This window comes from Anabrus simplex, chromosome 8 (assembly GCF_040414725.1).
Source record: "Anabrus simplex isolate iqAnaSimp1 chromosome 8, ASM4041472v1, whole genome shotgun sequence".
NCBI lineage: Eukaryota > Metazoa > Arthropoda > Insecta > Orthoptera > Tettigoniidae > Anabrus > Anabrus simplex.
In genome coordinates, this window is record NC_090272.1 from 23324172 (window position 1) to 23340448 (window position 16277).

Genomic DNA, 16277 nt, shown 5'->3' on the forward strand with positions numbered 1-16277 from the left:
TGGAGGAAAGTCAACCAGCAGTTGTGGTTGTTGGACTAGCAGTGTGAGATATTCTAGGAGGAGAAATGCACAGTAAGGCAAAATTAACATGGAAAAAAGATTGCAATATTCTTCTACATAATTTTTGTAATGTATTTACTGCCTTATTTGCATAGGTTATGTTGAGTTGGATTTATGCACATGATTTGATTTAAAAATGATAGCAGTGCAATGGAAATTTGTTTCTTATTGCACGAAAACATATTAGGAATTCAATAATATTGATCTGTTATTTGCTTCCAATATTGCGAGAATTCGCTACTGATAATAATATGCGAAGATAGTCATAAATCAAACATTGCAGATGGTGTTTACTTACAGGTTATCATACAGTAATAAATGTAAAAACTGTCAATTTCCTTAAGAAATTTCTCTCCTGTCTTCTCGTACACTTCTGCTTTTCATTTTATTGTACTCTACAGAGCTCCCTGAATAAAGGCAGAGATGTGCTTCATACTTTAGCAGTTAATACACACGCAACATCCACTGGTCATGAAACCATTTTTGTTTACATTCCTATATATCCCAGCATGCCTGGCGACTTAGCACGCACCGTTAATACTCTAATTGCAATGGTCAATTGTCAGTCTTTGATCGACAGGACATGAATTGAGTTTCAACGCACAACTTTTTATAATGCAAAATAACACACACCAGCATAATTCAAACAAGGGACCAGTTACCAAAAATGGCGAAAAGTGCAGTGATTAAAAATGTATCACCATGCAAAATGAAAGTTAAAACTATTCTAGGCTATATTACATTTGCATTTAAAGTTTGCATTCACAACGCTGAATTTGAATACAGTAGTTACCTTACAGAGGCTTCAGGAAGTAGTCCAAAGTTGCTTGCTTCAGTCTTGTGCCGGCAGTGGTGTTCCTTATCGCAAAACTCTCCACTCGCTGGATAGCCACTAAATCGTCTAGTGATGTGTCATTTATTGCATAAAATGTTTTTCAAACATCTAAAACACTCATGACTGCAGACTATGTTGGTACGTCTGTGATGTCCCCGGCCTCCTCACTCTCGTCGGATTCATCACGTGAGTTAGTTGGCTTAACAAGCTCAAGAATTTCACTCTCATTCAGATCCCCGCACACAGGCACACCTTGGTCAGCTTTTGCGTAATCATCAAATTGACAGGTGACTTCCAGCTGAGAAGAAACACATCAAATTGACAGGTGACTTCCAGCTGAGAAGAGACACGATTCCAGCTTTGTGGCACTTTGAGATGAGGAAGTTCCTCCTCAGTAATTTGGCTTTTTGTTTCACTTCATCGGAACCCAGCATGTTTGAAACATGCAGAAGTTGCAGCGGGAGATATGGTTTCCCACGACACTGCGATAGCTTCCAGTACGTTTCATTTCAGCACTTGTTTTACCTCAAGTCTACGCATTGAGTTGACCAGTATGCTATGAAAAGCAGTGTTTGAGTTTAAAATATGCCCTGATCAAGTGGTTGTAGCACACTGGTACAATTTGGTGGTAGGAATACGAATTCAATATTCCTTAGCTCAACATTTGGATGAGTGGGGCAATGGTCTATAGAAAAGACTTTTCTGTTCTTCCATCCCATTCTCGAATCAAATGCTTGAAGCCACTGCTTAAAAAGCACAGATTTCATCCATGCTTTCGTGTTCACTTCACACGTGCACGGAATATTACGCATGCCTTTAAATGCTAACGGCACGCCTGACTTGCCAATAATAAACGGTTTCAGTTTATCACTACCATAAAGTGCAGATTCATCAGCGTTGTAGACACCTTTGGGCTCGTACCTTTTGAGAATTTCACAAGAATTGGAAGCCAGTCATCAAGGGCTTTTTCGTCTACACTTCCCGATTCGCCTTTTATTATGTGAAGCGAAATGCCACGTCTGGCTTTAAAGCGGTTTAACTATCCATCGCTGCACTGGAAGTCTGAAATACTTGTCTGAGAGCCAAGTCTTGTGCCTTAGATTTTAACATTGGCCCTGAAATAGGAACTCCTGCAGCTCGCTTCTTGGTCAACAAACCAAAAAGGGCAGCTTCAAGGTCAGCATGGTCCACGCCACACAGTTTCTTAATCCCGCTTGGAATGCTACCTTTTGAAACAGCGTCTTTGATTTTTTCCCTTATTTTTAAGGGTAAATAAATGGAGTCGAAGATGTTAAATTAGACTGCCTGCCTATTTCACTTTTTGTTCACGCTGCTTTTCTCACAAGCCTGCACGATTTCATATTTTGTGGCCAAATCTAACGATTTTAGTTTCCCACTCAACATTGTAATGTGTTAAGTCACAGCAGAACGAACTGGATTTGTTTTATTACCAGTACTTTTTTCGAAAGGAAACTGGATTTGTTTTATTACCGGTACTGTTTTCAAAAGGAACGAAGACTCCCAAACACAACTTAGAAAGAACCAACAGCTTGACCAGTGCTGTTCACAGCACCAAAAACTGAAGACAAACAGAAATTTAAATTAACACTACACATTAGTCAGTTTGCTTTTAATATCACGTTCTTCGCACGTTATGGAAAGAAACTCTATCTTTTAAATAAATAATAGCACAGTCTGTTTATATCTCACACAGAAAACAATTTTAGACATGCGAACTAAGGAAATCACGACTTAAGCAACACAAGAAGTGGTTTTTTTACTCTGCGTACGACAGCAATAAATAAAAGCGTCAGATTGTCACACCATGAGGAACGACAATTTTTTGACAGCAATAATAATAGCTCAAAGAACTCTTCATTGCGACAATGCATAGCCATAACAGGTCGACCAACTCAACGAATTTGTGACATCTGAAGGAACTACCGCTTCACATGAATTCTTGATACGAGATGATAATGGTACCAATAAAATTGTTCGCAAGAGACCTGCTGCTGCAATTTTTGTCGATCGTTTCATAGAAGATTTTATAATGTAATTGTGTAAAATGGTTTCACTAATGTACGAATATTTACCGTATTTTAGTTCATGCAGTATCGAGGGTTACCCAAAAAAATTGATGGCATTTTGCTAGCTACCTACGCTGAAGAGTGTAACTATCAATAACGGAAAATAATCTGGGACGTCCGAAAGAACTATCGCTTCTTGTGAATGCTTGATACGAACAAAAGTATAAGGATGGCAATAAAATTGTTTGCAAGAGACCCGCTGCTGCAATGTTTGTCAATCTTTTCGTGGAAGGTTTTATAATCTGATTGTGCAAAACGATCATATATTTACCGTACTTTAGTTCGTGGAATATCAAGAGGTATGTGGAAGAAGTCTTTTTGCTAACTTTTTACGCTGAAATGTAGAAATACCAATAACGGAAAATAAAACGTGTTAAAATCTTTCTTAACGGATGAGTCTGTGAAAGGTTTATCGTTGTAACCGAAGGCTAATGTAGAGTTCAATATAGGAATTTTGAAGGGACACAAAATACCTGCTGTTAAAACGGGGTTTTTGTTATATCCCGTACTCGCTGTAACAGGCTTCTACTGTATCTCTAAGTGTTTTTGTACTGTGAATAGGCTTAGTCCTCCAAATACTGAACTGTCTAGTAATATTAAAATAATAGGGGTGATGTGCAGTTTTTTATTTTCACTATTTTATTAATATAATATATTCTTCTTGTCTTACTAGACTCCCGCAAATAAAGCAGTACCAACAGGTAACATGATAACTCCTAAGGTTACCCAGAATACACCAATGCCTGTTATGAGGCGACCTCGCCTAGGAGAATGGGTTGTGTCCATGTCTGGGAGTCCCCTGCTGGTGCCGTCAGTTGCCGAAGATAAAACTGTCAACGTTAATATACCCTTGCAAGATGGCTCGGTAAGTACTTCACTTCTAAGTGAAATTGAGCTACCATGCACGATGATTAGTTCATTAAAATAATGAGAAAAAGGATTTTTGTTTGCTGCAGAATTTATGGTTTTGAGAGTAATGATGCCGACTGGCCAATCTGTACAGCAGCTGGTTACCTAGTTCCCCTAGTTGAGCCTGGCATTGCTTCATGTTGTGACAGGATCCTCACTTCAGTCTTTCCTCTCTGACCTCCCTTAGGCAACTTTTGTTATGTTCAGACCCTGCCAGACCTTTTTGGCCCTTCCCTTTACCAATACTTTCATTCTTCAAAATGTCATACCTCTTCCATTTTTACTCTCTAGACCCCCTGTGGGAGACGCAGATGAATACACCCACGATATCCCCTGTCTGTCATAAGAGTCGACTAAGAGGTCCCGGGGGCTGTTAACTTGAGAGTGTGGGTTGGCGACCACATGGTCTTTAGCTGAGTCTTGGCATTGCTTGAACTTACTTGTAGCAGGCTCCTCACTTTTCATCTATCCTGTCCGACCTCCCTTAGTCGTATTAGAGCATTTGAGGCCTAGGAAGTTTTTCATTCCCCCCCCCCTTTGTGGCCCTTAGCCTTTCTTCGTCCGTTACTTCATTTTTCAAAGTGACGGATCCCTTCTTTTCTTCCCCTCTCTCTCTTTCTGTCTCACTCCCTCTCCCATGGGTGGGACACACAAAGAATACATCGACAGTATACCCTGCCTGTCGTAAGAGGTGACTAAAAAGGGGCAACCACTGGGCGAGTTGGCCATGCGGTTAGGAGCGCACATCTTTGAGCTTGCATCCAGGAGATACTGGGTTCGAACCCCACTGTCAGCAGCCCTGAAGATGGTTTGTCATTTTTAAAAAATCTCATACGAAAGGTTGAGGCTTTCTAAACACAGATACGAAGTTTTATGTAAGTGTTCCTCATAGTTTTGGAGATATTTGCATTTAAGTGACAGCTTGCACATTGTGATGGGCGTGGCTACGTAGCAGTGGATGCAAATGTACAGCGCCAGACGGTTGTGTGGTTTCTCTTTTCGTCATTTTCTTATCACTGGCTGCATGGTTAGTATACAGGTAGGCCATGTCTGTATCCTTGGTTTAGTGAGTTGTCTTTGTGAGTGAAAATCTTTGAACTTCTGTTTCCAAGGTTTCTGTTGTGTACTTGTTTTAAAAATTTCCACGTGCTTCTATTACATTGTATTGTGAATTGTGATTATAATGCCTAAGAAAGGGAATGTTGCAAGACAGAAAAAGAGATTTGCTGGAAATCGCTTTTCTAATGAAGAGAGAGGTGATAATGGCAATGTCATTATAGACGTAACCAGTAGGCCTAGTGCATCAGCGAGGAAACTTGGGCCAGAGCTTAGGTCACCTGGCAGTGATGCTAAGGATACTGACAGCGTGTCATATAGGATTATAGACTTTTCTTCTTTAGTGGATAATATAAGTGAACATTTGTGTTGCAAACTGTCATGAAGATATGAAATTAACTGGAAGTAATAGGTATATCTGGGTTGGCAAAACAGAGTTACTGAGAAGATGTCTAAAAGGGAGAAACAAAAATGAAAATGAGTCGTTCATCTGTAAAGTTTGGTCCATTTGTCCCAAAACGGCATACAATGGTAATAAAATAGTTAAAATAGCAACCTACAGTGCAGTGGCCAGTTTTAATGATGGAGCTAGCAGTAGTCTAAAAGTACTGAAGGCATTGGGAATCAAAGCTGGAAAGATTACTGTGGAAGCTTTGAGCAAGTTTGACAATGTACATGTAGATTCTGCTGGAAAAAAAAAGTAAAACTCAACTTTGGAGGCTAGAAGGACTAAGCGAAGACTCAGACTGGAAGAACAATCCAAGAACATCCAAACAGAGGGTATAACATATGGCAGTGGAGCCTTCTAATTCGAACGGTGAGTAGAACTGTGTGTGACAACTTTACAGGCGATTTCCTGAAAACTTGTTTTTTTTTTTTTTTCAAACAAGAAATGCAATACAAGAACCATTTGTCTGATCTAAATGAAACTTTGCACAGTTGGTCAAATAGGAATTCTATAGAGGATGAACTAAAAATAATGGAACCGAGACAAAATTTAGGCTTAATATGATATAAACAGGTCATAAGATAAAAATTATATGTATATTTTTAAAAACCTGCCAAATTAATTTGAATGCACTTAGAGATTTCATCTTAGTCGATAATCTATAATATTCTGTCAGTTTCAATTCAAAAGAAAGAAAACAACCTTTAAGCTCATATTTAAAGAGTTATCATGTTTTGTGTCAAATCATGTGATTAATAATTTTATCAAAATTTATTAATTAATAATTTGGCTATTTAACATTATATTTTGATTTGTACTATATCAAACAATAGGTTAGAATGTTATATATCATATTGATTTTCAATGTCCTACTTGAAATAATGTAGAAAATAGTCATGTTTTTGTTAAGTGGTGACTAAACATTGCATGACTAGTGTATGACTCCCCTTAAGGCCACGGACGCTTCCTTCCCATTCCTAGGCCTTTCCTATCCCATAGTCGCCATGAGACCTATGTGTTGGTGCGACATGAAGCAAATAGCAGGGGAAAAAAAAGAAAAAGGTCAACCAAGGGATTTAGAACCATGAAACTATTTGTGATTAGTATCATGTGGGGAACACCATAGGTGGCCTTTACTTGCGAGTAGTACCACTGTTAGGTACACAGTAGGTTTGTGATTAGAAACAGTGGGTTTCCAGTACCTGTGATTAGTACCAATGCATGCGAAACATCACAGGCTTGCGTTGCCTGTGATTTGTACCATTATGTGAGAAAACACCACAGGTCTGGGCGTTGCCTGTGATTAATACCACTGTGGGCCGGTATTATAATCTAGGTTTAAACTGTTGGTTCATTTAGACTTCAGTTTATTTGTTAGTCGTGTATTATAAAACTTAAGATTAAGTTTAACTAGAGATTAATTTTACTGCCACTCATCTACCATTTAAACTGAAGTTTAAGAATACATAACCTTACAACGTGGCAGAACGAATGGAATTCACGTTATTTTTGAGGTGTTTGAAGAAATACTAAGCGATGACAAAGTGGTACAAATTATTGAACGACCACAGGCACGAGTTTTCTGAGCAAGGGGACGTCACTTTCATATATAGAATGAAAAATAGTGTTTAAATAGGTTTAGGCTTACAAAACAGACTGTCATAACCCTATTTCAGAAAATTGGTGCTAGAATAAAACATGCAACGAAAAGGTAAGAATGTAAAAATGACATTTTGAACTGTTTGAATGTCAAAAAGTGTAATTTTTAGAAAATAACTTAACTTCCTTCTATTTCAGAAATCATGCTGTAGAACCCATCAGTCAGCTATTATTAGCATTGCGGTTTTACCTGCACCTATCACAGATCTACCACAAATCAATAGTGTTTGCAGTTACTCACTGTCACAAATATCAACGACCCCTAACGAAGTACAAAATATTCTCAATAGTCTCCCAACAAACCGCTCCACCGGGCCCAATGATATTAGCCCTATATTCCTCAAAAATACTTCTGCATCTCTCTGTGCACCGTTATCTACAATTTTAAACCTGTGTATGGCTACTGGTACATTCCCCGACAGCTGGAAACAAGCTGATATCACACCTATTTTCAAATCTGGCAACAAATATATCATCATACTGCCCAATATCTATCGTTCCAATACTATCCACTGTCCTCGAAAGATAATCCACCGCCGACTCCTCTTTTTCACACAGCCGTACATATCTGAAGAACAACACGGATTCACTCCCGGAAAATCATGCCGTACTAACCTCACTGTTCTCAATCACCACATCATTTCAGCAATGGAAAATAAATCTCAGTTAGATGCAATCTATATAGATCTGGCCAAGGCATTCGACTCAGTGGATCATGCACTTCTTCTTCATAAGCTCGCTACCAGATTTAATATCCACGGCCCCGTCTTGTCATTGATAACAAGTTTCCTCTCCGGCAGAAAACAAAGAGTGGTACTCCCTGAATCTGCCTCATCATGGTTATCTGTGTTATCAGGAGTATCTCAGGGCAGTATTCTGGGACCCCTACTCTTTGTTCTCTATATCGATGACATAATTTTTTGTACCCGAAATAGTCAGTGTTCCCTCCTCTTGTACGCTGACGACCTGAAAATCCTAAGGGAAGTGTCTACGCCTGATGACTGTGACAAATTACAGACTGTTCTCAATTCGTGTGGTGACTGGTTTAAGAAATGGAATCTTTCTCCCAATTTTAAGAAGTGCAATACAATCTCCTTTTCATTGCTAAAGCAAGAAATGAACACTGCATATACCATCCACGGAAATACATTGCAATCGGCTTCTCAGGTAAGAGACCTAGGTGTTATAATAGACTGTAAACTAACCTTCTCTGCTCACATTCACTCCATAAAATCCCGTGCTATGCGTACTCTAGGCATTCTTTACAGGTTTACTGAAATTAATGATATTAACGCCTTAAAATTATACTTTGTCTCGTATGTTCTCCCCATTATTGACTTTTGTTCCCCTATTTGGTCCTCGTCTGCTATCACAAACATATCTCAACTAAATAGTATTTTTAACTTTTTCACTTTCATTGTTAAGACTCGCAATCCTGTTTTTAAGAACAAAACTAAATGACATTATGAACTGCCTGGGTATACTTGACCTGAGAAGCCGTTTAGTTATCTGATTTATGTTACCTCCATAAAATAATCAATGGCTACACCAAATGTAATTCTCTTCCAGCGTACTTCCCTATACACGTTCCTCCCCGCCCTACACGCAACCGGCGCACCCATCATGTGTCCCATCCGCGCCTAACCTTACAACAACGCTCTATCTTCCACAGTCTCCCTACTCTTGGTAATTCACTACCCGATATCGACATATTCACACCTTTCGCATCCTTCAAACAAAAAAAATTAGAAGATTCCTTTGAAGTCCTCTCCAGGTTTTCACTTTCTTCCGTCCCTCCAACCCTTGACCTTTCTTCTTCCTAATTTCTGAAACCGACACTTCCCAGTTACCGTTTTCATTGTTGTTACATTGTTACTGTTAAAATTGTTAACTATTGTTGTTACTTAATATTGTTGTTTATACCTTTGTTATCTTCTATACTTATTTAAACTTATAATAATAATAATAATAATAATAATAATAATAATAATTAGTGTAAAATGGCCCTCCATAGGCTGTATCTAATAAATAAATAAATAAATAAATAAATAAATAATATGTCTATTAAAATGGGAGATTTTGGAGGAATTCTTAAGGCCACTGTTTCACAGACTATATACCGTATTTCCTCGTGTATTAGATCCCCACTCCCCCAGCTTTTCGAGACAAAGAAAATTAAATAAAATAAATCTCGCCTATAAGGCCCCCCTAATTATGCATTATGATCCAGTTGCTAGGCGGGCAATAATTCCATTGTAGAGATTTATCTCCCGTATGCAGTTATCAGACTGTGCCTCTTATAAGGGCTTCTGATAAGTTCACCTGCATACACCCCAGCGTCAGTGGGCAGGGTCTGACACACCCCACTCTGAGTCTAGTGTCAGACCTAAGACAAAACGCTGGTTAATAGAGGAAACGCCTGAAAAGCCTTACATCTGATATATTTTTTATGTGCTCTATTGGTAAAAAATATCTTAATTCCCTCCATGGGAATTTAGAATTTTCCTATCTCTTTAGGACTAGAATTTGTTTGTAAAACCTAACTTAAGCTTATCTAAATTACAAATACATTAAACACATTAAAATACACAGTACATTTTAAAATCCTTTAAAATAATGAATATAAAACATTTCATAGAAATGAATGTATGCGTCTTGTATGTATCGTATGTTCTCGTTTGAGTCCAATGTTATAAATAATTCAGTGCTTGCGTTCATAGGCAATGCTGTAGCTCTCTTGGGAAGTCTTATTGTATATTAAAATGTCTCCACTTGTGTGTATGGTGAAAAGCTTCTATTATTAACAAAATCCAGTATATAAACGGAGGTAAGTATGTGCAGCTGTGAGTGGAATATTATCTTTAAGTATTGGAGGAAGTTGTGGTCTAGGTTGTACGGAAGTATTTCTTGATGCAGAGTGGTGGCTCCTTCCTCGTCTATAACTGTATGCTGATGTATGTTGTTATTGCTGTCGTGGTTGGGTTGCGTTGGATTTGACACGCCAAGCTCTAAGTACCTGAATCATAATACATAACAATTTCACATTCAGCATGCCCAATTTGGACACTTAGACATAATGCTTCCTTATGGCATCTCCTTTTAGAAAAGGACATTTTAACTAATGCTTGACACAAATGTAAAGGTATTCATGTACAGCTGATTATTTAACAGTCGAAACCGGTCCTGTAAGTTAATTCTTACAATAATAAAAATTGTATTGATAAGGTGGAACCTTTTGTCTATACATATGTGAACTATCAATACGGAAATGAAACTAGTAAATCAAGAAATACTACATAACCAAAGTTACATAGAATTAAATTTCCGATCATTTGTCTTCTACACTTTTACTGTACCGGCTATGATACCACAGATATTCCTGAATTTTGATTTTTGCTAAGTCCACTTCAACACCGAGCCACGAGAAAATGGGTGAACAGAATTGAATTAAAAATCAGTATATAGAGACGGGGAAGAAGAAACTATAGTCTAAGCTATAAACAATTTTACTAACCCTGGATGAAATGGTAGTTGGGGTAGGCACCTAAAATTTAATTTTTAAATACCTGTGTTATTGGTCCTATAGAAAAATACTACGGTACATAAGTTATAGAGAATACAATTTCCTCTCATTTATGTTTTATTCAGTTTAACGTACCAACTATGATAAGAGTGAAGGTCTACAATATCAAAAGCGTGTAACATTGATCAACAATAACATTACATTGACCATTGTTTGTTGTGATGTTCTTTGCCTCTTGCGGTGCCCTCAACTCCGATAGATGGGATTACTGTTACGTACAGAGTATAACAGCCTGACTGAATAATGGCGGGAAATAGCTGAGGAGTTAGAAAATTTTTTCTTTAGCAAGCCATTCCTCTAGTTCATACATTGTCTGATACTGCTGGTACGTAACACACTGGTTCATCATCGTATTCCAGCTATTCGATCCCTACTCTGACGCGCTGTTTTGAATGAGCAATGTGTACATTTGGCAGAGGCTCACTTAGTAATTAATTAAATTACAATTTAGGCCTATTCCAAATTATAGCACCACAATTCCCTAAATAATTCAAAATTCAACCCTGAAAAGAGCCATTTCTTAAAGAGTCTTCCTCTTTCACTTTTATTATATTCTACATTCATTTTATTCCAAATTAACAGTGAAGAGGAGGGGTTTCTCCTCAGGCTTGGAGGAAAAATTTGCCTCCAAATCAGACTTTTCCACCGTCAATGTAGTGAAATGAGATTTTCAGACTCATCTGGTACTCCTAGGAAACAGATTAGTAAAAGGGCATAGATTTGCCCTGGGACTCTCCACTATTCGACCCCCTCCCCTCCCGCTGAAAAAAAAGACTAATAGTGTTCACGGATCACGGCTGTCTGCGGCTTGTAATGTAATAGACAAGAAAAATGTTCCACCGATCAATACTATTTGTTGTGAATGAATTATTGCACTAGTACCGGTTTCGGCCTTTTTTGGCCATCATCAGCTAGCACACACAAATTTACAGTCATTAGACAAAATTACAAAGATGTTACGTTAGAGCATCCAGATGTCTAATGAAAAATGGAAGTAAAATATATTGCAGTATGTTGCGTTAAAATATCTCTGATTAAAAGTGGTGATGGTTAGAATAAACTAAAACCTATTGATTGAGCATGGACATGAGTACATAAACACATTAAAATATATAGGCCACATCATAAGACACTAAAAAATATAGAACATTAAACACATTAAAACATGGTATATTTTAAAACGTCTATTAAAATTTGAGTTCATGTTGTGTTGCATTCATTCTTCAATCCTCTTGTAGTTCTTATGTGTATTAGGTGATCATTGAGAATGTTCTATGGTTGATATACTTTGTATTGGTATGTTATAAGAACTCTTGTCATTAAAATTGAAAATTGAGTACTGTGCAATTCAACTGTTGATGTAGTCCAGTAAGATTTATATATACAGCGAGATAGGGTTTGATTTTAGAGCAGTTGGTGGTGACACCTCTCTCGTCTATGCACGTTATATGGTTGTTATCTGTAAAGAAAAGCTGATATGAGTGTAGCATGTGTCTGCCATTATAATGAAAACTCCCCAACCTGATTGTGACTGATGGTAGGCATTACAATGAAAATTCCCCAACCCAGGCTTCATATGAGAAAACGTTTGGTGACTTCCCCGTCGTGTTTCTAGGGAGACGTTAAGAGCTATGCAATATAATACAATCTTGCTCACAAGGTATACACTACCTAACCTAGAATTCTGTATACAATGTAGAATTCCGTAGCCAAGCACGGGTACATCAGCAAGTTTTAATTAAAACACTTACAGTAACTTTTTAGAAGACACCATACAGTAGTTACACAAGAAATATAGCTCTGTTAACACCTTTAGAAAAATAATCAGTTCTTGTTTGAGTTCGTAATAATATGACCTTCCCCTACAGAAGTGATATAGAAGCAGGATACTATTTCACATTATTCTGCTTCAAAATTGTTCATAGGAAGGTTGAGCATGTTATAAAAGTAAATACTTTTTAACTTGTAATTCATACTTGACAACCTTTAAAGTACACAAGTATGAAGGATGAGTTCTCCACCTAATCAATGCTTTATTTTACATAGTTACAATATTATTTACATAAAGAAACTGTACCGGTTTCGACCTGTAAATAGGTCAACTTCAGCTGTTGAAGAACCTGCTTATTACAGAATAAATGCTATTCAAATTAAACAAGAATGCCATTAAAATAAACATGAATGCCACTATTCTAAAAAATTACTTAATGTTAAGATATATACATATGGTACAGTTTTGGGGGTTAGAGGGCTCCTACCCTGGCCCCATGATTTCTACATATTTCAAAAATTATATTTGCTGAGGTTGAAATTGGATACAATTCTTAGTTTTTCAAGAATCACTGACATTCAGATGTCAAAATTAAATTGAAATAAAAAATAAGGTACTTCAACCTATTCAATACAAATATATAAGAATGTAGTGTTACATTCCTATTTAATTATAAGCGGAAGCGGTACTGGTTTTGACCCCAATCCGGGTCATCATCAGCTGGATAAAATGCAAAAAACAAGGCATAGGTAAGAAAGAAATTAAAGAACGAGTCCTCACAAAAACAGTTGGAGGCAATTTAAACAACAGGGATAGGCAGTGTATAATCCAGAAGTAGAAGGTAAGTCACTTAAAAGAAGCAAGGCGCAATCTTCTGAATAGCAGCATAGCACACGCAAAGTTCGGCACTGTCTCAAAATGTTTACGAGAGAACCAATTTTAAGATTGACATGAAGTCTTGAATTTCTAGTTTACTCAGATTACTGAATTTGTTTGAGTTGTTGCTTATTATGGGGAATAATTTGGAAATTGGAATACAGTTCAATACGGAACATCATGAATTTTTTATCTTTAAATGCACAAGCTAACCAAGCTAAATATAAAGCCTTCTTACATGGGCCTAAAGATCAAGACTGCTAAATTAGGAAAAGATATAACTTCCTAAAACAATGCTTTTCCTATAACCTTACCCCTAAATTTCTTCAAAGTTGTGTCAAAAACCCAAAGAATAACCAACAAAATTTGGTTGAAAAAATTTTTTTTCATACATACATACATACATATCCCACGTCGTTCCATCTTAAGCGATGGGTCGGCAAACGAGGCTTCTCCGCCAGTTGCGGTCCCTGAACTTTTCTCCAATGCTTTCCAGAGTATGTCCTCTCTTGAATGTCAATCTTCACCATGTCCTTGTACCTGAGTCTTGGTCGCCCTCTTGGTCTTTTGTCTTCATGTTTTAGATCGTACTTTTTTTTCTTCTCGGTAATCTGTTATCACCCATGCGTCGCATATGTCCTTACCATCTCAGTCGCTGCACTGTTATTTTGTCCTGCAGTCTTACAACTTGAGCCTGCTTGCGAATTTCCTCATTACGGACTCTGTCCCTCCATGTTTTGCCGATCGTGCTACAGACAAATTTCATTTCTGCTGCCTGGATTCTACTAACATCTTTGTTTCTCACGGTCTATGTTTCGCAACCATAGGTCAGGATTGGTACTAATAAGTTTCATATATGACTCTTACATTTTGTTGGTATTTTCTTGTTCCATATTATGTTTTTAACTGTTCTTAACTATTTTGATGCCTCTATAGTTGGAACATTTCTTTCTGTCTCCTTACTTGAAGATTGGGATTATGATGCCTGTTTTCCAATCGCCTGAATTCCGTGGGAAATTTCCTTATCTATAGAACCGATAACACTTCCATGATATTTGAATTGATGGTTCATCTGTAGCTGTTTCCCCTCCATTTCAATGTGTCCCATTGGTTGCCCATATCTCTTCATGACCATAACCTCACTTTTCTCTTGGCTGAAGATGAGTCCATATTCTGCCCAGGAGTTTATTTGTCCTTGAAGATCTTCCTTAGTCTCCCCACAAGCATATATTATGATCTGCGAACAATATAACTTTCATTTTCTTACCTCCAATGATTTTGTTAACTTTTCTCTGAATCTCGTTCATCACAGTGATGAAAAGAGGAGACAGAACACCACCCTGTCTTAACCCAGATTTTATATCAAAGGTTTGTCATTCCTACAGCACCGGGCGAGTTGGCCGTGCGCGTAGAGGCGCGGCTGTGAGCTTGCATCCGGGAGATAGTAGGTTCGAATCCCACTATCGGCAGCCCTGAAAATGGTTTTCCGTGGTTTCCCATTTTCACACCAGGCAAATGCTGGGGCTGTACCTTAATTAAGGCCACGGCCGCTTCCTTCCAACCATCCTTCCTTTCCGATCCCATCGTCGCCATAAGACCTATCTGTGTCGGTGCGACGTAAAGCCAATAGCAAAAAAAAAAAAAAAAACATTCCTACAGGTGTTTTGACTTTACTTTGGGTATCTTCATACAAATTCTTGATCCGGTGTATCATGTCATCCTGTATTGCAGTTTTCTTCAGTGCTTCCCACACCTTCTCTCTATTCACTGCATCAAATGCTTTCTTGATATCCAGAAAGGCTAACCACAAATCTCGGTTGTGTTCATAGTATTTTTCCATTAACTGACGGACTGTAAGATTAAATCAGTTGTTGATCTCCCCTTCCTGAATCCATACTGTTCTTCGAAGAGGTTCACTTCAATAAGGGGTCTGATTTTACGCTCTATAATTCTTTCATAAAGTTTACCAACTGGAGATGTTAAAGTGATGCCTCTATAGTTGGAACATTTCTTTCTGTCTCCTTACTTGAAGATTGGGATTATAATGCCTGTTTTCCAATCGACTGGTATGTCCCCTTCTTTCCAGATCTTACGAAAGAGTCTGTAGATCCAATGATTTCCAGAAATGCCCATTGCCTTGATCATTTCTCCATTAATTTCATCAGCCCCTGCTAATTTTCCAGTTTTGATGTATTTCCAGGCATATTCTACATCATTCCATGTTAATTCTAACCTGTTGTCAGAGGCAGACTTGCAGGAGGTAGTACCGGTACTGTCTTTTTGTGTAGGCTGCATGCAATTCACATTTAGTAATTCATCAAAGTAAGTCCTCCAAGTCTCTTTGATCTTCTCATCTTCAGTGATCAGATTTTCATTATCTCTTAGGTATTTGGAGTGTTCTTTATCTCTTTTTCTATTTTTCATCATCCCATATAACATTTTTTTATTACCACTAACATCCTCTTTCAATTCATCACTCCACTTGTTCAACCACTTCTCTCGTTCTTCTGTAACAACTTTGTTTGCTTGTTTTTTAGTTCCTTATGATCAGTCCGGTTCTTGAAATATTTTCTGAACATGTTCTTGTTCAGAACAGCAGTTCTTGTTCTGTCATTCCACCATGGAGTTTCCTTCCGTCTTCTTGTGCCACTGGTTCGTCCACAAACCTTCTCAGTTATCATTACTAGATTTTCTTTCAGATCCTTCCATTCCTCCCCAACTGTTCTTTCATCTGTCTTTGGCATCACTGTTTTGATGTTTTCTTGGAACTCTATTATTCTATCATTGTTCTTCAGCTTCCAGGTCTTGAATTTCTTTACCTGTGTGGTTCTTACTTCTTTTAACTTGTTAAACTTTAAGTATCCAATGAGGAGTCTATGATCACTTTCCAGGGAGACACTAGGAATCACTTTTAGATCTAACAGTCTATTTTGTAGTTGTTTCTCGCTCAAATTTATTTTGTAGTTGTTTCTCGATCAAAAAGTAATCTATAA

At 37.7% G+C, this 16277-nt stretch overlaps 1 protein-coding gene across 1 annotated transcript in view; it reads left to right on the forward strand.

Annotated features, from left to right (window-relative positions):
• Positions 1-16277, forward strand: part of borr (borealin-related) — a 196568-nt gene that overhangs the window by 129269 nt on the left and 51022 nt on the right. Inside the window, exon 6 of the mRNA XM_068228867.1 lies at positions 3656-3847. Within this exon, the coding sequence (XP_068084968.1) occupies positions 3656-3847 (192 nt within the window). The remainder of the gene's footprint in view (positions 1-3655; positions 3848-16277) is intronic.